We start from the raw sequence: 23,340 nt of genomic DNA on the forward strand, positions 1-23,340 counted from the left end.
GGGGGTGCCTGCAAAGACACTCCAATGCTCAAGTAAGTGCTCAGCGTATTAAATACGGTAGTTTAAAAGTTAGTTACGTACCTCATTAGAGGTCTATTTATAGTGGTTGTTATTGGGCCGCGATTAGGGAATGGGCCCTGAAGAATTAGGAGTTAAACTAGTGTATTAGGTAAATTAATCTCTCCTTAATCGTCCTGGCATAACTCCGTAACTTGGCCGAGCGCACCGACCTGTTCAGCTCGAGTAAAAGGTGGTCGGTGTTCTCGGCAAGGTTGATTGGTTCGGTTGGGTCGGGTATTCGACCTCGTCGACTACCATCCAGTATACAACCCCTGCAGCATCAAGGACTGGAAGGACAAAGACGGTAGTAAGTACCCGTGACACAAAGCACCATCATCGGGTATTACATGAGCTGATAGTAGAATTTTAGTTCTCGGTGTAAGGTGAACGAGTGGAAATGGTAGTGGCGTTTTAGACGTAGGGTGCTCCGCCGACCATTGCAAATCGGGTGTGCGCGGTGGTCCCTTAGGACAGTAAGTTTTAATGAGCCCGATACGCGGACCTATGATGGCTGTGTTGGGCGTGGGAGGCCATGCCGACCCCTCGAGACTAGAATAGGGTCGGTATTAAGTGGGGAGTGAGCAACCTTGCCGACTACTCGAGACGAGAGTAAGGTCGGTGTTAAGCAAGGCATGGTTAGCCTGACCGACCCCTTGAGACAAGATTGGGGGTCAGTGTTACGCAAGGCTTGGTTAGCCTGGCTGACCCCTTGAGACAAGATTGGGGGTCAGTGCTTGGTTAGCCTAGCCAACCCCTCGAGACAAGATTGGGGGTCAGTGTTACGCGAGGCTTGGTTAGCCTGGCCGACCCCTGGAGACAAGATTGGGGGTCAGTGCTTGGTTAGCCTATCCGACCCCTCGAGACAAGATTGGGGGTCGATGCTTTGTTAGCCTAGCCGACCCCTCGGGATAAGATTGGGGTCGGTGTTACGCAAGGCTTGGTTAGCCTGGCTAACCCCTCGAGACAAGATTCGGGGTTGGTGTTACGCAAGGCTTGGTTAGTCTGGCTGACCCCTGGAGACAAGATTGGGGGTCGGTGTTACGCGAGGTTTGGTTAGCCTGGTCGATCCCTCGAGACGAGAATGAGGTTGGTGCTGCCACGTTGATCATGGACCGTCTCAGCGAACGGATGGAGGTTGAGAGTCCAACGACCATGTAATCTGGGCCGTCCAAGTGTTTGCATCTAACGGCTGGGGATGCGAGACGTCTTTTCACCTCCCCCCTTTTACCTTGCCTATAAATAGGAGGGGGTGTGGGGATTTTACTTGCAGTAAAATTTATGAGAACTCCCAACCTTCGAGACTTCTCCAAGACAACCGAGTAAGGTAAGAGTTTTGTGTTATTTAGTTCCTTGTGCTAAATGGAGAGCGGTTACTCCTCGGTTAGGAGCTGGACATCGTCTGAGGCGTCAGGTGCTTCAGCTGGGAAAGAGGGGTCGGAAGCGCGTGAATTTTCACGGTTGCCCTTCTTGCAATGTGAAGTGGTGTTCCCCTCCAACTTTGCGGACCAAGAGGATAGTGGGGACAAGGTGGTGGAGGTGTCGCCGCTCGTTACGTTGTTCGTGGCTTCGGCACGTATAAACGAAACGATCCCCCGAGCCGAAGCGAGTGGTGATGGTGCGGGTCAGTTTGATGATGCTCAGGAAGAGGCCACGGGTCGTGTGAGTACTCGTGTGAAGATTGATTATGGGTCGGTTGAGATGCCCGGGTACGAGTGGGTAGACGGGGAGGTCGGTATCTATTTCTCGTCTTTCTCCAACCAAGGCCTGTTAGATAAATTTGTGGCGTTGGAAAAATGCTTCGGGAGTGGGGAAGGAGAACTGCCCTTGATCGTCGAGGCGTGTCACGATGATGGGCCGGACACTGACTTCATTTTCTTGGAGCCAAGGTCAGAGGGAGAGGATTACTTCTACGCCTACATGTGCTGGTTTCAAGACCTCGGCATAAAGCTGCCTTTCGATGATTTTTAGATGGGGGTGCTCCGAGTCCTGAATGTGGCGCCGACCTAACTATACCCAAACGCATGGGCCGCTATGTAGGCTTTCCTAAATTTATGCCTGTGTCTAGGCCTTACTCCCCGACCTCTCTCCTTCCTTTATTACTACATTTGTCATCCGAGTAAGCCGGTGAAATGGGTCTTCTTGGGCCACGTGCCGAAGCATGGATTTTTGAGGGCGTTCACGTCCTCATACAAGGGTTTTAAGAGTAGCTTCTTTAAGATCCGCTGGGGCTCATACATGGACAACTGCTTCTATGATCGAGAGGGGTCTAAGTTATTCCCCTTCCATTGGATGAAGCATCCGACGCGTTTCGAGGCGATGGTCGCGTCTAAGCTCCCTGCCGAGGACCAAGAAATTGTGGACCTTCTTGACAAATTACCGAAGGGGTTGCCTGTCCGAGGCCTCCTTGATATATTCGATACTCCAAATTTTGAGTTAACTCTGTTAGGTATGTTTTTTAGCTTCGGTATTGTAGTAGTGTTTTAAATTGATGTTAAGATTTGTTTTGTTGCAAGATTAATGGCCGGTGATGATTTAGACGTGAGTGCCATGCTCGCAAATCGAGCAAAAGCTACGAAGGCCAGTGGGAAAGTGTCGCCGGCTCGGTCAGCCTTGAAAATTCAACGTGAGAAGCCTCCAAATGTTTTGGTTCCGTTGGGCGATCCCAAAAAGAAAGTCAACTCAGCTCGGGTGCGATCGGCCGAGAAGAACATAGAAACAGACCGCCCAAGCTCATCAACAAAGCGCTAGAAGCAACCAACCTTGGAGCAGTCGGGTTGTGGTGTTTTCGTCGTTCTGGCGGTCATGGCTGGGTCCAATTTCCTTGTGCCGAATACCCAGATCGAGAACCTGGTCGACATGGACCTAACCTCCAGTGGCGGACTTCAGTACTTGGAGGGGATGTCTTTAGAGACCGAGTATAAGCTCTTTTCTGAGCTTGATGCTCGGACTTCCTTGGTTGCCAAGCATATCATGATGAGGTCGACAATAGGGGAGGGTCAGCTTCAAGGGCGGCTGAGGGAGGCCAAGAACAACCTGCAAGAGGCGTTGAATGCCAACGTTAAGGTCACCGAGTCGGAAGAGGAGTTGAAGAAGGTCATTGATGCCCATAGAAGGGAGGCCGACAACTTGAAGTTGACTGCCTAGAGACTTCAAGCTGAGGCTGCCGCTGTGACTGGCGAGATTGCTCGGCTGAACGAGGCCGCCCCAAGTTCAAGGCCGATGATACTGAGAAGATACTTGCCCAGCATGACGCCGGCTTCCAACATGTCATCCGACAGGCCTTCTATTTTTGCGAGGTTCCCTCTGACTTTGGGTTCGATGTTAGTCGGGACTTCTACGGGGGGAAGTTTATAAGTTATGCCAAGTTCCCCCATGGAGCCCGGCCTGACGAAGAGGCTCCCCCTCGAGGGATCTCGACGAATGCTGAGGTGCTTGTTACCAGGGAGGAAGAGCCCGAGATTGACATGGTCAACGACGAGGATGCGGGTGGCTCGGCTGCTGCGTAAGATTCAACATAGAATAGGGGTAGGTTATGGTTTAGGCTTTGTAACTAGGCCATTAGTGCCTTTTGTAATATGTTTCGGCCATTGGCGTCGATAAGACCTGATTAAATTTTGTGTAAGTAGTCGTGTATGATCGGCCATACTTGAATGATATATGGTTTTTCTTTTAATTATTTTGCAATGTTCATTAACGAATAGCTATATAAACACATAACCGAATTGTATGCTCGGCCGAGGGAGTAGGCTTCACGTTAGTGTATTTACCGCGATTTAATGCTCGGTGTGTGGTGTCGAAACCAGGGTGTTCGGTTCAGAGATGATTGGTCAAGATGCGATTAGCCGAGGGTTCTTGTGAGTCGAGTTTACGATGCAGGTGGGAACTCGACGTGTTTTCGCCCAACTAGTGCTCGGTTTAGGGTGCTCCGTTTAGGCAGAGTTATCAATTTTCGTATTTATCAGTTTGTGCATGTTCTAGCCGAATTCAACTGTCACGGTGTTCGGTCCAGGTATGTCCTCGGCCAAAGAACATGTTCGGGAAGAAAACCTGTCAGGCACGAGGGGCATGACTTTGCAGAATCATTGGTGTACTAATGCCGAGGATTAAACGTTAGAGAGCTCAGCCAAGTGCATCCTTAGCCGAGGAGGGTTCTCAAGAGGGAAACCTGATAGGGCGAGTTTATGGTCGACAAGAGTGCTCGGTCGAGGTACATCCTTAGCCGAGAAGGGTACTTGGGAGGGATACTTGATAGGCCGAGTTTAGGGGTCTTCTGGTCGACGACGGTACTCGGCTCAAGTACATCTTTAGCCGAGGAGGGTGCTCGGGAGGGGAACCTGATGGGTCGAGTTTGTCGTTTTGTGGTCGGCAAGAGTGCTCATTTTGATGGAATACTCGGCCTACGTCTTTGGTGACGGTCCAGTCTAGGATTTTGCTTGGCGTTAGCGTACAGTTTAAAATTGGTAGTTAGAGTGCTTGCCTAGGTACATCCTTAACCGAGAAGGGTACTCAGGAAGGAAATTTATCGGGCTCAAGTTCACGTTTTGATGGAGTGCTTGGCCTAGTGCGTGTTTAGGCCGAAGGTAGACCTTTGAGCGCGATTAACATATACGCGTACGATAAGGTTAGAAATAACATCATAAATATGAATTGAAATTGGATTTATATATTCGTTTGATGCCTCATTAAAAACCTTGCCGACCCAAAACCCTCCTTAGGGAAAAAAGAATTGGTCAAGGAAAAAAGTGCACGGTTGTACATCAGCTATAATACATCTTTAAATGAGTAGAGTTCCAAGTTCTAGGAATTGGTTCTCCTGACAAGTATTCTAGCATGTATGCTCCGTTGTTCAAGTTGTACCATATGTGAAACGGTCCGTCCCAGTTCGGGGCGAGCTTTCCATGCCTTGGGTCTTTCCTTGCTTCGTCTGTGACTCTCCAAACGAGGTCACCTTCCTGGAATTCTCTTGGTCGTACCTTGGTGTCAAATTTCCTTTTATAGCATTGCTTGCATGCCTCAGCTATCACTAGTGCTTGGTCTCGGATCTCTTCTACAACGTCCAGGTTTGCTCGGAGTTCATCTTCATTGTTCGACTCATCGAAGTGAGCTCGGTGAAAGGATGGTTCCCTGATTTCCACGGGGAGCATTGCGTCGGATCCATACACTAAGCAGAAAGGGGTTTCTTGTGTGGTCGACTAAGGCGTACATCTGTAGGCCCACAGCACCTCGGGCAACTGTTCCACCCAGGCTCCCTTTGCTTCTCCTAACCGCTTCTTCAATTCTGTCAGGATGACTTTGTTGGCTAACTCAGCTTGACCATTAGTCTGTGGGTGCTCAACTAAAGTGACCTTGTGTTGTATTCCTAATCCGGCTAAGAACTCGTTCAGCTTTCGATCAATGAATTGAAGGCCATTGTCGGTCACCAAGGTTGATGGTATGCCAAATCGGGTGATGATATTCTTCCATAGAAACTTCTGAACTTGATGGGCTGAAATGCTCACCAAGGGCTCGACTTCAATCCATTTAGTGAACAAGTCCACGATGACAATGAGGAATTTGCACTGGCCTTTGGCGACCGGGAAAGGTCCAAGTATGTTTGCCCCCCATGTGGCGAACGACCATGCCGGAGGAATACAATGTAGTTGCTCGGCAGGTTGGTGAATCAAGTTGTCGTATTTCTGACATGGTTGGCACTTCTTCACGAAGGTCGCACATTCGGGGTTCATGGTCGTCGAATAGTACCCGACGCGCAAGAGCTTCGACACTGTCGTTCGCGCTCCAGAATGCATTCCACAAATGCCCTCGTGCACTTCGCGCACTACATGATCCGCCTCTGTAGGGTCTAGGCATTTGAGTAGCGGGGTGGAGAAGCCACGTCTATACAGCTGATCAGCGATGATGAGGTATCTACTGGCCTGCGTTCTCAGTCGCTTGGCCTCTTTCGGGTAATCTGGCGTGACCCCATTGGTCATGAATGCTTTGATTTTATCTCGCCAGTCTTGGGAGTTGGTGGGATCGGTGACGATGCTTCCTACTATCTCTGCTTCGACACTAGGCTAGTCGATTTCTTACTGAATGATAGTTCTCAATTGGCCCGTTTTCTTGGTCGCGGCCAACCTGGCCAACTGATCGGCTCGGATGTTGTCCTCGCATGGGATGTGCTCGACCAATACCTCCTAGAAATTTGCCTTCATCTTTTGGTAGGCGTGGTAGTACTTCATCATGTTGTGGTCCTTCACTTGGAAATTATCACCCACTTGTTCGGCTACCACCTTAGAGTCGGTTAGACATTTGATTCTCAATGCACCCATGTCGTAAGGCTTGTTCTAAGGATATCCCTTTCGGTCCCTCTAGAATTACTCCTGCTCCACTCCCTTGGCCGTTCGAGGAGTCGTCCACATGGAGGGTCCACCAATGCATTTCAAACTGACCGTGTGGGTGAGGCTCGTTCACGAAGTCAGCTAGGCACTGGGCTTTGATCGGTCCCATGGGCTTAAAGATGATGCCAAATTGGGATAACTCGACGGACCAAGCCATCATTCTCCCGGCCAATTCGGGCTTGCCCAAGACCCTTGAGATTGGGCAATCAGTGTGTATAATTACTCGGTGGCTCTGGAAGTAATTCGAAGACATCGAGAAGTATGCACTAAACCGAGCACCACCTTCTCTATCAATTGGTATCGGGTCTCGGAGTCTTGCAATAGTCGGCTGACAAAGTATATAGGGATCTGGCTGCCTCCTCTCTCTTGTACCAAAACTAAGCTGACCGCTTCCTCCGACACGGCCAAGTACAATTCAAGCGAGCTCGAGGGTTCGGGTCTCGTAAGGATCGGTGGCGATGCCAAAGTCCCTTTCAGTGCTGCAAAAGCTTCTTCGCATGGCTCATTCAACGAGAAAGTCAAACTCTTCTATAGAAGCTTTGTCATCGGGCTGATTTTATCAGCCAAACGAGGGAGAAATCAGGATAAGGCGACCAACCTTCCAGATACTCGTTGCAATTCCTTGAGGTTGCTGGGACTTCGCATGTCTAAGACAGCCTTGCATTTGTCTCGGTTTGCCTCTATTCCCTTAGCTGATAGCATGAACCCTAGAAACTTGCCTCCTTTGACCCCGAAAGTGCACTTCTCGGGGTTGAGCCTCATGTTGTGTTTGAGTAGTTCACCGAAGATTTCGGCTAGGTATACTATGTGGTCGGCCATAGAGTTGGACTTGACCACCATGTCATCCACATATATCTCGATGTTCCACCCGATTCTTGAAACACCTTATCCATCAACTTGTAGTAGGTCGCTCCGGTGTTCTTCAGTCCGAACAGCATCATCTTATAGCAAAAATTGGCGTTCTCAATGATAAACACCGTCTTCTCCTCATCGGCCGGGTGCATATTTATCTGGTTGTAGCCAGAGTACACATCTAAGAAGCTGAAGATGGTATGCCCAGATGCGCCGTCGATGAGCCGATCGATGTAGGGGAGTGGATAGGCGTCTATGGGGCAGGCTTTGTTGAGATCGGTGTAATCAGTGCACATTCTCCATTTCCCATTCGCCTTTTTGACCAACACCACGTTGGCCAGCGAGGTGGTGTAGGTGACCTCTCTTATAAACTTGGCTTGCAGCAGTTTTTGCACCTCAGCATTCGCATCCTTTCTCTTCTCCTCCCATTTTCCTCTTCTTTTAGGCAACCGGTCATGCGTCCCGACATACGGCAAGCCGATGACAAAGGAACTTGGGATCTATTCCTGGCATGTCTGACGCCGTCCATGCGAAAAGGTCTTTGTTATCTCGGACCACACGTTTAACCTGGTTTGAGTCGACTTCGCCTAGTTGGGATCCCATGTGTGTGACCTGCTAGGGTGCTCGACCAAGCTGAAAAGGAATGAGGTCCTTCGCCAGCTCGATTCGCTCTTCTTCGCCTATCCGAGGGTCGAGGTTAATGTCATCCGTCATCTCCTACCGTACTACATTGACGCCCTTTGTCGTTGGGGGCTCGGCAATGGGACGCACCTTCAGACTAGACAGGTAGCATTCCCTTGCTGTCTTTTAGTTGGCGTGTACGGTTATCACCTGCCCATCTCTCGACGAGAACTTCATGCATAGGTGAGGGGTTGAGACAATGGCCCCCTAGTGCATTAATGGAAGGTCGGCCTAGCAGGATGTTGTACGATGTGTTGGCATGCACCACAATGTATCAGATTTGATCTCTTGGAAAGACTTTTGATCAAAGCCAAAACGAGTGTATAGATCAATGCACACTCTCGTCATCACTCTTTCGCCCGAGAATCCTACTAGCGGCTCGTGATATGGTTCTAGGCTCTCCTCCGGGATCCCCAACTGCACGAAGGTGTTCCAATATAAGATGTCAGTCGAGCTCCCTTGATCGACCAAGGTTTTCTTCACAATGTAGTTGTGCATTTCGATTGAAATCACCATGGGGTCGTCTTGGATGGGATCGACGCCACGAAAATCCTGATAAAAAAATGTTATTGGTGGCATCCGGGGTGTCTCCGGCAGATTTACATTGTTTACTGATGGCATTGCCCGAAGGTGTCTCTTTCATGCCGAGGAGGTGGAACCTCCCCCTGTGAAACCTCTAACTATGGTGTTTATCACCTTCCTTGGTCGGTCGTTGTCTTCCTGGGAATGCTGCGAATGGTCCCTCCTCTCGGCTGAGCGGGATCGGTGGTGCCAATCTCTGGGATGTGGGACTTCGCAAGAGTGATGGTGTCTTTCTCTTGCTAGGTTGTCTTGGAGGGTGACGAAGCTCCTGAGGTGACCCTGCTTGATGAGGTCCTCGAGCTTGTCTTTCAGCGCTGAACATTCTTCAGTCGAGTGCCCCCTGTTTCGGTGGAATCGGCACGTCTTGGCCTTGTCTGCTCTAGGGGAAGTGTTCGCCCTTTTCGGCATCACGAGGATCTCTAAAGTGAGGGCCTGTTCCATTACCTTGGCCCTACTCGCGTTGAGGGGGTATACGCTATGTAGCATGGTCCTCTTAGGGGACGAGCATTTGAGGGCTCAGCATTTGCCTTTCTCATTGGCTCTTGACTAGATTCTTTTTTGTTGTACCCCTCTTCGGCCCTAGCTTGATTTCTGGTCTCCGCCAACTCCTCCAATTGCATGTACTTCTCTGCTCGGCGTCGGAGATCGTTCATATCACCAGGAAATTTTTTACACAAGCTATTCACAAATGGCCCCGGCCTCAGGGCGGTGCTCAACCGATCCATCGCCACGGCTGGGTTGAGATCGTCGATCTCTATGGCGATCTTGTTGAATCGGTCCATGAAGCTTCTCAAACTTTCCTTCTTCTCTTGATGAACTCTCGCCAATGCCAGCGAGGTCGTCTTATATGGTTTGCTCGTCGTGAAGTGCAGAGTGAATTGGGATGACAACTCATTAAACGAGTCGATGGAAGAGCTCGGCAACCGCGTGAACCAGCTCAAAGCCCTTCCTTTCAACGACATGGGAAATATCTAGCACAGGGCGGAGTCGTCTTGAGTAGAGAGGGTTACTTGTGTGAGGAAAACAGGTGCCTTAATGTCAACGACATGGCATGCTCTTCTAGTGGTCCAAAAGGGTGGCTTCCATTATCCTTCAGGAGAACAGGTGCCTTAATGAATGAGAGGCGGTGTCGGACTTGCCACTAACTAACTAGGTAACCGAGGTTTGGGTGACCTAGTCAGTTGGGGCATGATAGGCTGATTCTTCCACAAGCGTGGGAGTCGACGGCACATAGGTTTGGTTCAAACTCTGAAGCTTGGCGTTCTGTCGACGAAGTTTGGCCAACTCCCTGGCATCGGCTTCTCTTTGTCTACGTATGGCTTCCATTTCCTTGCGCAATGCACGTAAGTTATCATGGAGGTCGGGTTGGGCTTCGGCGGTGTTCGGTCGAACCTCTTGTATTACAGGCTCCGGTTGTGTTTGAGCCATTCTGTATAGGTATCGTTCTTGGCCGATCATGCCAGGATTGTTCTCGGGGTTAGGGATCGGTTAAGTCGATGTTGATGGTCCTTTACGTGTAACTACCATGTCTCGGTCTTGGTCAAATAGAGTTCAAAAGGGATGAAAACGTCTCTTCGGCCCTACGGTGGGCACCAAATGTTACTGTCTTAGGATACACACTTTACTTATCCTTGCTATTGCGGGTCTGATCCTTGGCCTAGGTCTTCTCATTCTTTTGTGGGTAGTCCGAAGTGAGGGGAGTGCCTACAAAGACACTCCAACACTCAAGTAAGTGCTCGGCGTATTAAATGCGGTAGTTGAAAAGTTAGTTACGTACCTCGTTGGGGGTCTATTTATAGTGGTTGTTATTGGGCGATTAGGGAATGGGCCCCGGAGAATTAGGGGTTAAACCAGTGTATTAGGTAAATTAATCTCTCCTTAATCGTCTTGGCATAACTCCGTAACTTGGCCGAGCGCACCGACCTATTCGACTCGAGTAAGAGGTGGTCGGTGTTCTCGGTGAGGTTGATTGGTTCGGTCAGGTCGGGTATTTGGCCTCATCGGCTACCATCCAGTATAGAAAATAATAATAAAAAATTAAATCATTTTTTAAAAAATTGATTACATTTACGTGTATAACAATTTTAAATGACTATTTAAAAAATAATAAATAAATAAATAAATATTATGAAAATTAAAAATATGATGGTTATTTAATTTTTTATGCAATAAGACAATTACATGCTATACAAGATGGGATATTCGGCCTAGGAATTGTATGAAAACCTTTCCGATGCTCTCTTCGGAACCTTCGGTAGTTGAAGGTGTCAACTAAGCACTCCCTTCAACACTCAATAGTCGAAGGTGTCATTTGGTGACTCCCTTTTGCACCCTCAAAAGTATCAATTGACCATTTTTTTTGACACCCTCGATAGTAGAAGACATAATCGACCACCTTTCGGACCCTCATAGTAGAAGGCATAATTGACCACTTTTCGGCATCTCGATAGCCAAAGGTATCAATTGACCACTCTCTTCAACACCTTGGATAGTCGAAGGTGTCAATTGATCATTTCCTTTGGGGTCTATGAAAGTCTAGGGACTTGTGTAAGAAAGACATTGCTGATAGGACCAACAAGATGCAAATAATTAGAATCAAAATTTATATTAATAACCACTACTATTACCAAAAAATTTATGAAAAGAGAAAAAGATAGAAGAGAATGTAAGCTAGAAAACAGAAATATAAAAATAATAATAATAATAATAATAATAATAATAATAATAAATAAAAAGAAAGGAAGTAATATATGTGATGCATAGTAGTAATTATAAATATGATTAATTCATGTTGGTAAAAATGAAAAAAGTTGAATGACCAAGTTTGAAACTTTGAAGAGTGTGGTGTAGTTATATGTAGTGACAACCAAATTGCAAAAGAGAAAAAAGTAGTTAAAATTTGTTGAAATAACCTGTTACTTTGTTTTGTGGGAGAGAAGGTGAAATTAATTTTTAAAAAAATTAGACAACAGTTTAATTTTCTTTATTAAAAAATAAAAGTTTAACTTTCTTATATGTTTTTGTAATTTTCTTACTATTTTATCCTTAAACAAACTGAATAAAAAATTAGTGTTATAATAAATTTCAGGGACAAAACAGTCTAGATAAATGTGGGAAAAAAAATTCTTTTATCAATTGTTATAAATAAAGAAACTAGGAACTTTTTTTCTATAAAATAACACATTCTGCAATAATTTTGTTGTTAATAATTATATAAAAAAATTTATCATGATTTTATTAAATATATAGAATTGATTTTTAATTTTTAAAATTTATGGTTCTTAATTTTTAATAATGATTATATATATATATATATATATATGTGTGTGTGTGTGTGTGTGTGTGTGTGTGTGTGTGTGTGTGTGTGTGTGTGTGTGTGTGTGTGTGTGTGTGTGTGTGTGTGTGTGTGTGTGTGTGTGTGTGTGTGTGTGTGTGTGTGTGTGTGTGTGTGTGTGTGTGTGTGTGTGTGTGTGTGTGTGTGTGTGTGTGTGTGTGTGTGTGTGTGTGTGTGTGTGTGTGTGTGTGTGTGTGTGTGTGTGTGTGTGTGTGTGTGTGTGTGTGTGTGTGTGTGTGTGTGTGTGTGTGTGTGTGTGTGTGTGTGTGTGTGTGTGTGTGTGTGTGTGTGTGTGTGTGTGTGTGTGTGTGTGTGTGTGTGTGTGTGTGTGTGTGTGTGTGTGTGTGTGTGTGTGTGTGTGTGTGTGTGTGTGTGTGTGTGTGTGTGTGTGTGTGTGTGTGTGTGTGTGTGTGTGTGTGTGATTTCTCATATTTAATAATAATTTTATTTTCACCAACATCATCAATAAAAATATCTACCTCATATCTAAATCATTACTTACCAACATAGTCGTATTGCTCACCATTTTGAACATCAATATCTAGATTATGAATAGACAACTAAACTAGATCAACATCAACCATGCCACTATCTTCCTTGAGTGTAAACTTCTCCACCTTATCAATGTCTTCAATGCTTTAGTCTTCCATGAACTTCATATCATAACTTCTAAGAAGCTTCTTCTCAGCAGAATCATAGAACCTATAACCAAATTAATCCTCACGAAAGCCAATAAAGATACATTGCCTCAATTTTCTATCCAACTTCGATATCTCATCCTTTGGAATATGCACAAAAATGCATTATGACCAAAAACTCTCAAGTGATCATACTTGATATTTTTGTTAGACCAAATTTTATTTGGCACCTCACTTTTCAAAGAAACAACATGACTAAGATTGATAACATGCACTTCTGTGTATAGTACTTCACCCCAAAAATGCTTGGATAACAACTTCAAAAAGTATACATCTTAGTCTCTCAATCAATGTCCTGTTTGTCTTCTTTGCTAAACTATTTAGCTATGGAGTTTTAGGAGGAGTTTTCTCATGTGCAATACGATGATGCCTATAGTAGATATCAAACAGTCCACAATACTCATCAACATTATTAGTACGAATGTGTTTTTCAGCTTCTTGCCTGACTACTTCTCAACTAAGGCATGAAACACTTTGAACTTCACCAACATTTGGCCTTTTTTCTTCAAAGCATAGACCCATAGTTTCATGGAACAGTCATCAATAAAGATAATAAAATAAAGTGAACCACCAAAAGATTTTACCTTCAAAGGACCACAAACATCTGAATATACCTATTCAAGCAAGTCAGATTTCCTAGAAGGAGGATACTTCTTAAAGGATATTCTAATCTACTTACCAACCATGCAATGAGAACATTTCTCTAACTCTACATTCTTCAACCCCTGAAGCACATTTTTTTGGCTAAACAATTCAATTCTTTCTCATTGATATAATAACCAAGCCTTCAGTGCCATAAAGATGTCTCCATATACATGGCATTCACATTGTCTTTAGCAGACAAAACTTTTGTCCAGTAATCCTTAGAATTTCTCTCTCATTTGGCCACAATCAAGTTACCTTTGGTGAGTTTTCATTTTCTAGGACCAAAGTGATTATCATAACCACCATCACCAAGCACCTGCACAAAAATCAAATTAAAATGAACATTTGGAGCATGCTTAACTCCTTTAAGCAATAACTGCATCCTCATGTTGGTTTGCAAGTAAACATCACCAACATCAAACACCTTGGACACATCATCATTACCCATCTTCAAGACTCCAAAATCACCTAGAGTATAAGATGTGAAAAACTCCTTCCTAGTTGTAACATGCAATGTAGCACCACTATCTATTATCCACATACTCTTATCGGATACAAGATTAATTACATCAAGATCACAAAGAATAACAAGATCATCACTAATAACACAATCACCATCATCACGATCTCTTTCTCTACTTACCCTTCTTGCCTTTTTTACCCTTTTTTCCATAGAAAACAGTCCTTTGTATACATATTGTTTTGTGACAATAAAGTGACACTCCACATTCTTGTATCGAGACCTAGACTTACTCCTTCTTTTGTATTTACCACCCTTTTATTTTTTTTTTCTTTTGACATTTCCCCTTGTTCTTAGTAACAAGCACCTCTGAATGAGATGAAGTACCACGTGTCTTCCTTCTCATCTCCTCATTATGCGTACCACTTTTTTTTTCCATTTGTAAAGAAATATCACCATTAATTAGGAGCAACACTAATAATGAAAATATGCAATGTCTCCCACGAATCAGGTAGAGAATTCAATAAGAATAATTCTAATAAATCTTCATCAAATTTTATACCTACTTCGGATAGCTGATCAAAATGTCCTCAAAATTCACTCAAGTAATCTGTAATGGGACTTCTTCTTTGTACTTCAACTCCACAAAACTCTTTAACGAGTACAATTCATTAGTCCCTAATTTAGCATACAGGGACCCAAGCTTATCCCATAGGGTTCTCCCATGTGTCTCATTAGCAATAAAATTGTAGACATTATCATCAACAAATTGTCTGATAAATCCACACATCTGTTAATGCTCAAAATCTCATTCTTCATCAGACTTGGATTTTGGCTTATTAGAAGTAAATACAAGAAGATGCAAATTCTTTGCAAAGAGCAAGTCCTTTATTTTGCTCTTCCATAAGTGATAATTTTATCCATTCAAAGAAATCATCTTCGTATGTGCCTCTATTATTCAAGCAAGTCAAATAGTCCCTTAACCAAAGAGCTATGATGTCGCTCTAGTGGGAGAAAGTCTAACATAATAACAACTCAATAAAAGAGCAATAATCTAGCAAAAATTAAATCCCCCTATGCAAATCAGCGAGTAGCACCAACAAATAGAGCAAAAATAAATAACTCAAATGCACAAGAGACATAAATATTTTTAATGTGAAAAATCTCTTAATGTAAGGTAAAAATCACGAGTCATCCAAACCAAAGAAAAAAGCTCCACTATGATCAACAAAGGATATAAAAGAGTCTCCAAAGAATGCACCAAAAAGTGCTTACAATCATTCAAAGCAAACTAAGCACAATTGCTTACAAATGAGAAATTCATAGGAAGATGAAAAGCCCCAATATAGATTTGTTACTGCGAAACATTTTTCTCATGCTCTAGACTTTCTTTCGATGATCCAATTGTTAAATACAAATTGCCATATCATATGAACCTGTTGTCCAAAATTCATCTTGATTCAACAATGAACAAATCTCTAGTTACAATTCAACAAATGTTATTTGGTGAATATGCGAATTGAATAATTGAACTTTCTTTCTTCTCTTCTCTTTGTATTTTGCTTTAGTTTCCTCTAAAAATGAGTCACTGTCTTTACCCTAACTTGTCCCATCTCAACATAATTAGGTGAAACATATTGGACTTATACATTTGGACATATTTTCCACATAGGAAGGGAACCCAAAATCCAACATATCTAAATGCAATAACTTATTAAATTTTAAGCACTTATAGCATAAATTTTTTATTACATAGGAGTTTATTAAATAAGTTGTTTGTACAAATTAACAAACCCTAGATCCAATAAATTTATTTAGTTCAAATTAAATCACCCTATGAATGGCTATAAGATGCTATATTTTCAAAATTGGATCAATATTTAACTGATCTAAACTCTAGATTTAAGGTTTAATGGTCGTAGTTGAACCTGTCATCAAATCAATATTAATAAACTAATCATTATTATTATCAAAAAATAATATTAAATAAATATAATAATTTAATAACACTAAAAATTAAAATAAAGCATTATTTATAGATTCTTAACATTTAATGTATATTTAAAATTCTAAACTATATAATATAATATAACTTTAAGTTTTGATAAAATATAACAATTTTTATTAATAATAACAAGTTTACATATAAAATAAAATGTATCAAATTAATATGATATAAACTATAAAAATATATTAAAAATTATAAATTAACATAAATAATTAAATTATATTTATGAGACAAATATTAAAATAAGTTATTCTAATTTATAATTTTATTAAATATTATTTTTATTAAAATATTTTAATAAATTTTAAAAATTTTAAAAATAATATTTTAATTGAACCAGTTCTTATACCAATTTCGACCGATTCTAAACCAATTTTATCAATTTTTCACCAATTTCATACAAGATAATTTTCTAAACCAACTAAATTAGTTGAAAATTAATTTCCATTTCGACCGTCCCACTTGGCTGATTTTCAAAACTATCATAAGAAAATTCGAGTCTAATTTACATGTATTATATTTAGATTAGGTTGTGTTGACAATTAGTTTGAGGCTTATCCTTTGGTCGTATTGTTTATCTATTTAAGGAGGTTGCGCTTATACAACTTCAACCCAATCTGTTTTAGATAACATTTAAGTGTATATATTTCGATCTGTTTTTAATCTTTATAGCAATTGTTTTACAGTGATCTTGTTAATATGATGAGCACTCCACAATTGGAGCTTCCGGCAAACAGGTATGAACATATCAATGTACATGTTAATTTGGCTGAACTCCAAAACTCCATATATTTCTATTTGGACTTGAATTTATAATCCAATCAATAATTTATATGGGCTCATTTCAGATTCTGGATAAACAAACACAAATTACTATCAAAATTAGTCCATTTTTTATATTATTAATTTTAGAGTGAGTGGGGATTAGTACGAGAATATCCAGTATTTTATTAGTTCTTTGTTTTGCAGTCATGGGTGTCTAATCCTCTATCCATCATTTTTATGGATATAAAAAAAAAAAAAATCACATACCACATTACATTACATCAATTTCGACCTTTTAATGACTAAGCGTATATTAATATTTGCTCTTCTGTTTTATTTTAGTCATATATACATTAAGATGACAAATCAATCACTTTCCAACCATGGAACTGATGCAAGGGTTTTTGGGTTTCAAACTCCTACGTGCATATTGATGGTTTGATGTTGATCATAAGGTCTTTTATTTTTGCACGTACTTTTTTTTTCAAACAAGTTTGATGTTGAATTCAAAACGAGTCAGTGTCTCCATTCAAACTGCAGGTGCGAACTTCATTAAGAAAATATATATTACTTTTATTGTATTATTTATCTCACGACAACCGATAATATAATCAAATTAATATATAACTAGAAGATAAACCTTACCTTATAACAAATGATATACGGGGTCTAACGTAAATTTAATCAATTAATCAAAACAAGAATCAAGAATTACAAAAGGCAATTGATTCCATAATTAATGTTGCAGTAATCAATTTTGCCATCCGAAAATACGTACATTTCACGCGACTGTGAAGGTAGTTTTCACTTAATTACATTAAATTTTTGTGCAGACTAGAAGGAAAGGTGGCTTTGATCACTGGTGGGGCAAGGGGTGTTGGTGAGAGCATGGCAAAGCTCTTCTGCAAACATGGAGCAAAGGTGGTGATTGCAGACATTCAAGATCAACTAGGACAAGCCGTACAAGAAGAAATTGGAACTCAACATGCAACTTATGTACATTGTGACGTGTCCAAAGAAACTCATGTTGAAAATGCGGTTAACGCAACTATATCCAAGTATGGAAAGCTAGACATAATGGTGAACAATGCCGCAACAGCAGATGCTGCTAAACCCAGCATTCTTGACAATGATGTGACTGAATTTGAACGTGTTGTTAGTGTGAATCTGGTAGGTCCCTTCTTGGGAACAAAGCATGCAGCAAGAGTGATGATCCCAGCCAAAAGGGGTAGCATAATAACAATAGGAAGTGTTAGTTCAAGCGTTGGAGGGGTTGCAACTCATGCATACACAAGCTCTAAGCATGCCATTGTGGGACTCGCAAAGAATACAGCTGCTGAGCTTGGAAAATATGGCATTAGAGTGAATTGTTTGTCATGCTACTTCATCAGTAATACAGCTGCAAAAGAGCTCTTCAAACTAGATGATGATGGGTGCTCAAGAGTTTATTCAAATCTTAAAGGGGTTGCTTTGAAAGAAGAAGATGTTGCACAAGCTGCACTCTTTTTGGCTAGTGATGAGTCTAAGTACATTAGTGGCCATAATCTAGCTGTGGATGGAGGCTTTACAACTATTAATCCAATTTTCGGTTTGTTTTCACAATCTTAAGTGTTAAATCTCAACCAACATGGTGCAATGTTGTTAACAAATAATTAAGTATGAGTTTGATCTTGTTTTTATGGAAGAACATGAGTTAAGAGTCTTTTAAATAAATCTTGGTATATTTATGGATTGGTTTGTGAGTTTTGAATCTCTTGCATGGATTTTCAATAATAATAAAAAGTTTGATCTCTAGATTCATTTTCTCATTCATGAACTTGTTTAATTTCTATGTAATAAATAGTGATAAGTCCATATATATCCAACAAAAAACTAATCAAGCATTTTTCGATTCAAATTATTTATACATCTTCTATTAGCACCTATGAAGCATGGATACTTCAATTTGTTTCACGTATCCGTACCCGTATCCGACACGATACTTTTGGATACTTCACCGATACGTGTCAATGAAGTATCGATCCTAGCCTTCAAAAATATTATAAAAATTTTATTCAATTTTGATACTTTCAAATACTTCACCCATACTTAATAGTAATATATATTAATAAAGTATTCAAATTTTAAAAAAATTATGAAATATCCATTACAGTTATAAACATGTTTAATATAAAAACATAGAACTATTGGTCATTGATAAACTGTAAATGAAAATTGTCTTTTATAATTTTAAGAAAGGAATGAAATTGGTAATATTATTTCTATTTGTAAAAAATAAAAGGTAATTTATGATGAAATGATTTATAATTTATTTACTTTTAGTAGTGTACAATAAGTATTTTTTAATTTGGATTTGTAAAATAGCAATTATATATTTAATATTTATGAATTTTGATCAAAATTTTATACACATTTATTATATTGTATGAATATTAATACATATGATAACACGTATCTTATAAGTATCGTATCCTATATATTTTTAAATAATCGTATCACCGTATCAGATACGTGTCATATCCGATACGCGTATCGTATCGGTGCATCATAGATTAGCACCTTTATCATATTAATATCAAGGTGCGTACGTATAATCGTAGAAGAAGGATGATTTATTTTCATAATCCAGCTCCTAAATGGGCTGTCTTTCCTAAATTAATATCCAAAATAATCACTACTAGAAAAGTGTCATTTTCTTGCGAATTTTCCTGCAAAAAAATATTCGCAAAATTTTTTTACAAATTTTCTTGCAAAAAAATATTCGCAGAAATTTTTTACAAATTTATTTGCGAAAAATAATATACAGATATTTCTTACAAATTTTGCTACAATTTTAATAATCATAGAAATTTTTTTCCATGGTAAAGATTTGCAGAAAATATTGTAAGAACTTTATTTTGTTTCTTGCAGATTTTCTTGCAAAAATAAATTCACAAGTAATATTTACTAAATGGTAGAAAAATTTTGAAAAATAAAAAATATTTAAATTTATAAGTTTAATATTTTAAAACAACTTGAAGTCCCACATCGATTAAAAATAAAACAATTAAAGAGTATATAAGTTGGGGCAACACTTACCTTACAAGTTGATTTGTATGGTTGAGTGTTAGAGTTATAATCTACAATCTTAGAATTAAAAATTTTATGTATCACATGTTGGAGGCATGGAAACAAATGTTTCGGATGAATTCATTGTGAGCATTTGAAAGTTGAAAATTTATTTATAAAATTTATAGTAATTTCTTTAATTTTTTATAATAATAAATCTATATAATCTTTTTGTTAATTTATTTACGAAAAATAATTTTTAGAAATTTGTTACAAGTTTTTTTTATGGAAAATAATCTATAATAATTTTTTGAAAATTTTACTACAATTTTGATGATCATAGAATTTTTTTCATGGTAAAAATTCACAGAAAATGTGGTAACAATTTTCTTTTGCTTGTGAATTTTCTTGTGAAAATAAATTTGCAAGTAATATCAGTATTATAATAAATTATAGAAAAATTTTGCAGATAATTTTTTCTGTGAATTTTTCTACCAATTTTAATCTGTATGAAAAATTAGAAAGAAATTTAATTTATAAGTTTAATCATTAATAGTTTTAATTAAAAAATATTATTTTACTAAATTATTTATAAATGTATCATTATAATTAATTTTAATTTTAAAATTAAATTAAATATATAAATTTTTTTAAATATGATAAATTAATGATAATGAGTTTTAATTGAATGATAATTTATAAAATTATAAAATTAAAAGTATCTATTAAAAAAATATTATTTTACAAAATTATTTATAAATATTTCATGAAAATTAATTTTAATTTAAATTATTAATAAATTAAACATTTATTTTAATTAAATGTATAAATTTATGATAATGAGTTTTAATTTAATGATAATTTTTTAAATAAAATTTAATTAAAAAAACTATTTTTTAGAATATTGAATATTTTAAGAGTTAATATAATTTATAATAATATAATTTTGTGGTTCAATATGATTGAATTAGTTTTATTTCTAAGGACATGATTTAATTATTTTTTAAAGAAAATCTTAAGTCTCACATTGATTAAACATAAGACAATTAAAGAGTATATAAGTAGAGACAATAGTTACCTTATAAGTTAATTTTGTAGGTTGAGTTAGATTTATAACCTATATTCTAATATAACCTCATTCTAAAATTTCAAAAGGTCGTCAATCACATGTTGAAGGTGTGAAAAACATATTATGGATTCAAGTGAGTGTTTGAAAGATAATAATTAAAAAATTAATGGTAATTTGATATTCACAATTATGATAGAATTTATTGTAATAATATATCAACATATATTATATTTGTTAACAACATATCAACATACATTATATTTGTAATATAAGTAAAAGTAATTTTTAATAATAAATATTATATTATTATAAGATATGCTTCAGCGCAAGACAATTTTTTTTTAATGATTAAAACTAAAATTAATAGGACATTACACTAGTAATCTTTTTCTTAAAGAAATAAGTAATAATAATAATAATAATAATAATAATAATAATAATAAATTATTTTTAAAACATGATCAAGTTCATTAAGCGGACACAATTTAGATATTCCAAATTAATTTACTGGGACAATTAACTATCACACGTCAATTAAGATATTTTTAATAATAGTAATAATTAAGGGTGTAAACGTCTCGGATTAAATTGAATTCAAATTATTTCATAACTCAATTTAATTAAACTTAATCAATTGAATTAAGTTAGATTTTTATGTTTTATTTTTTAGGCGATCCAATCCCACCCAACTGCAATTAAGTTGACTAATCAAGTTGAATAATTAAAAATTATTATATTCTAAAATTTTGAAAAATATACAAACAGAAAAGAAAAAAATACATATTTAATGAAAATTTAATACATGATACAAATTACAATCAATAATCATAAATGAATTTGACAATCCAACATTAACTTCATAACTTTTTTTTCACGTTTTGTTTCGTGAGAGTTGTATGGGAGTGTAACTCTTGTTAATCTAATTTAAGTTTCAATAAAAGAATATTAAGTAACTTAAAAGTAATAGTATTAATAAAATAAGTTAGTCAAAGCGATACGTTTGGTTGGATTAATAGAGTTAAAAATCTCTTTATTTAATTTCTAACTTGATTAAAATTGGGTAGCATAAAAAATTACTTAACCTGAAAAGATGATCCAACCAAATTCTAAAAAATGTACGTAATTGGATTGAATAGATAATTTAGATTTTATCCACTTGCATTTCTAATAATAATAATAATGTATTATTCAAAATAAATCATGAGTATCAACTATCGAGTGATTGTAATTTCATTACGATAAAATTTATTATTATTGACAATTATTTAACGATAATAAATTAATTATTTTTATTTTATTACTTAATAAAATTATTAATGACTAATATAATGATTATTAAAAATGTATTACATCACACCAAAATTTACTATTAGCGACAATTATTTATTAAGAAAAATTTTAGTCTCACATCGACTAGAAATAAGATAATTAAATAGTATATAAATGGATGATAACTCTCACCTTATAAGTTTGTTTTGTGTAGGGTTGAGTTAAACCTATAACTTATTATTCTAAGTTGATATGAGATTACTCATCATTATCAAACTCAATAGTTTCTAAACTTCAGGGGACCGACTATTGATAGAGTTTTTTACTCAAATAATACTATTTAAAAAAAAATTACCCAAATAGCAACGGTCCAAATTTATTTTCCCAACTAGCACCAATTACTGTTCACGTTCGAAACGGGCTATTTTGAAATTAGAACGGGTCGTTCCGGATTAAAAAAAACACATGGAAAATAAATCAGAACGGACCGTTCCAAAATCAAAACTAATACATAAAAAGTGAAACCAGAACGGCTCGTTCTGCTTTCAGAATGGGCCGTTCTGACCTACAAATAATTTTTTTTTTCGATTTTCACTTATCAAATATCAAAACTCAGAAACTAACATCAAATAATTAAATTTATTGAATATTAATATTATAAATATATCTAAATAAATTTGTTAAAATTCAATACAACAATAAAGATCAATAGTGGCAGAAACTGATTATGTTGTTCTCTAATGTCCATTTCTGTTTTAATCCTGCTGGACTTTGGCCGACCCTTGAAAGTTCGCTTGAGTTCTAGATTTGGCCACAAAGTTGGACCAGTGTAAGTAGGCCAATAATCTTCATGTCAGAACTCTCCAAATGAAATTTTTGACCCACTGGGAGATTTACAGTAAGGCTAAATGAAATGTGGTATGATTGCGACAAGTTCTAGAAAGGTATACGAAGAATAGTTTGAAGAGCTCCGACAGGAAGATTACATCCGAGAAAAGTTTGACCCGCTGGGAGATTTACAGTAAGGCTAAATGAAATGTGGTATGATTGTGGCAAGTTCCATAAAGGTATACGAAGGACAGTTTGGAAAGCTTCGACATGAAGATTACATCCGAGAAAAGTTTGACCCACTAGGAGATTTACAATAAGGCTAAATGAAATGTGGTATGATTGCGGCAAGTTCCAGAAAGGTATACGAAGGACAGTTTGGAGAGCTTCGACATAAAGATTACATCCGAGAAAAGTTTAACCCGCTAGGAGATTTATAGTAAGGCTAAATGAAATGCGGTATGATTGCGGCAAGTTCTAAAAAGGTATACGAATAACAATTTGGAGAGCTCCTACATGAAGATTATTGGCCTATGTTGAGTGTCTTTTGTTCTTCATTTACACTCAACTTTTGGTACTCTTTTTGGTAATTGTAGATATTTATATATGTTATTTTACCCCTTAAATTGGAAGAATCAAGTTATACTAAAAGGGTAGAAGAGTA

General features: G+C 38.1%; 1 protein-coding gene across 2 annotated transcripts; it reads left to right on the forward strand.

Moving 5' to 3' along the window:
* The first annotated feature begins 16,148 nt into the window (after positions 1-16,148).
* Positions 16,149-18,256, forward strand: LOC109804429 (secoisolariciresinol dehydrogenase). 2 transcript variants are annotated; one of them, XM_020366254.3, is made up of 3 exons: positions 16,149-16,287; positions 16,384-16,434; positions 17,296-18,256. In XM_020366254.3, the coding sequence occupies exons 2-3, from the start codon at positions 16,397-16,399 to the stop codon at positions 18,068-18,070; spliced, it is 813 nt and encodes a 270-aa protein (XP_020221843.1). In that variant the 5' UTR covers positions 16,149-16,287; positions 16,384-16,396; the 3' UTR covers positions 18,071-18,256. The 2 variants fall into 2 exon arrangements, with proteins under 2 accessions (XP_020221843.1, XP_020221842.1); XM_020366253.3 differs by lacking the exon at positions 16,149-16,287 and having other exon boundaries at positions 16,295-16,434.
* The last annotated feature ends 5,084 nt before the right edge of the window (positions 18,257-23,340 follow it).

This window comes from Cajanus cajan, chromosome 1, assembly GCF_000230855.2.
Source record: "Cajanus cajan strain Asha chromosome 1, NIPB_CcT2T_4, whole genome shotgun sequence".
Classification (NCBI taxonomy): domain Eukaryota; kingdom Viridiplantae; phylum Streptophyta; class Magnoliopsida; order Fabales; family Fabaceae; genus Cajanus; species Cajanus cajan.

Excerpts from the sequence above, each read along its gene's own strand:
- LOC109804429 (XM_020366254.3), top strand. The coding sequence starts at position 16,397 with ATGATGAGCACTCCACAATTGGAGCTTCCGGCAAACAG. Across the intron at positions 16,435-17,295 it reads TTGGAGCTTCCGGCAAACAG|ACTAGAAGGAAAGGTGGCTT; the intron begins GTATGAACATAT and ends ATTTTTGTGCAG.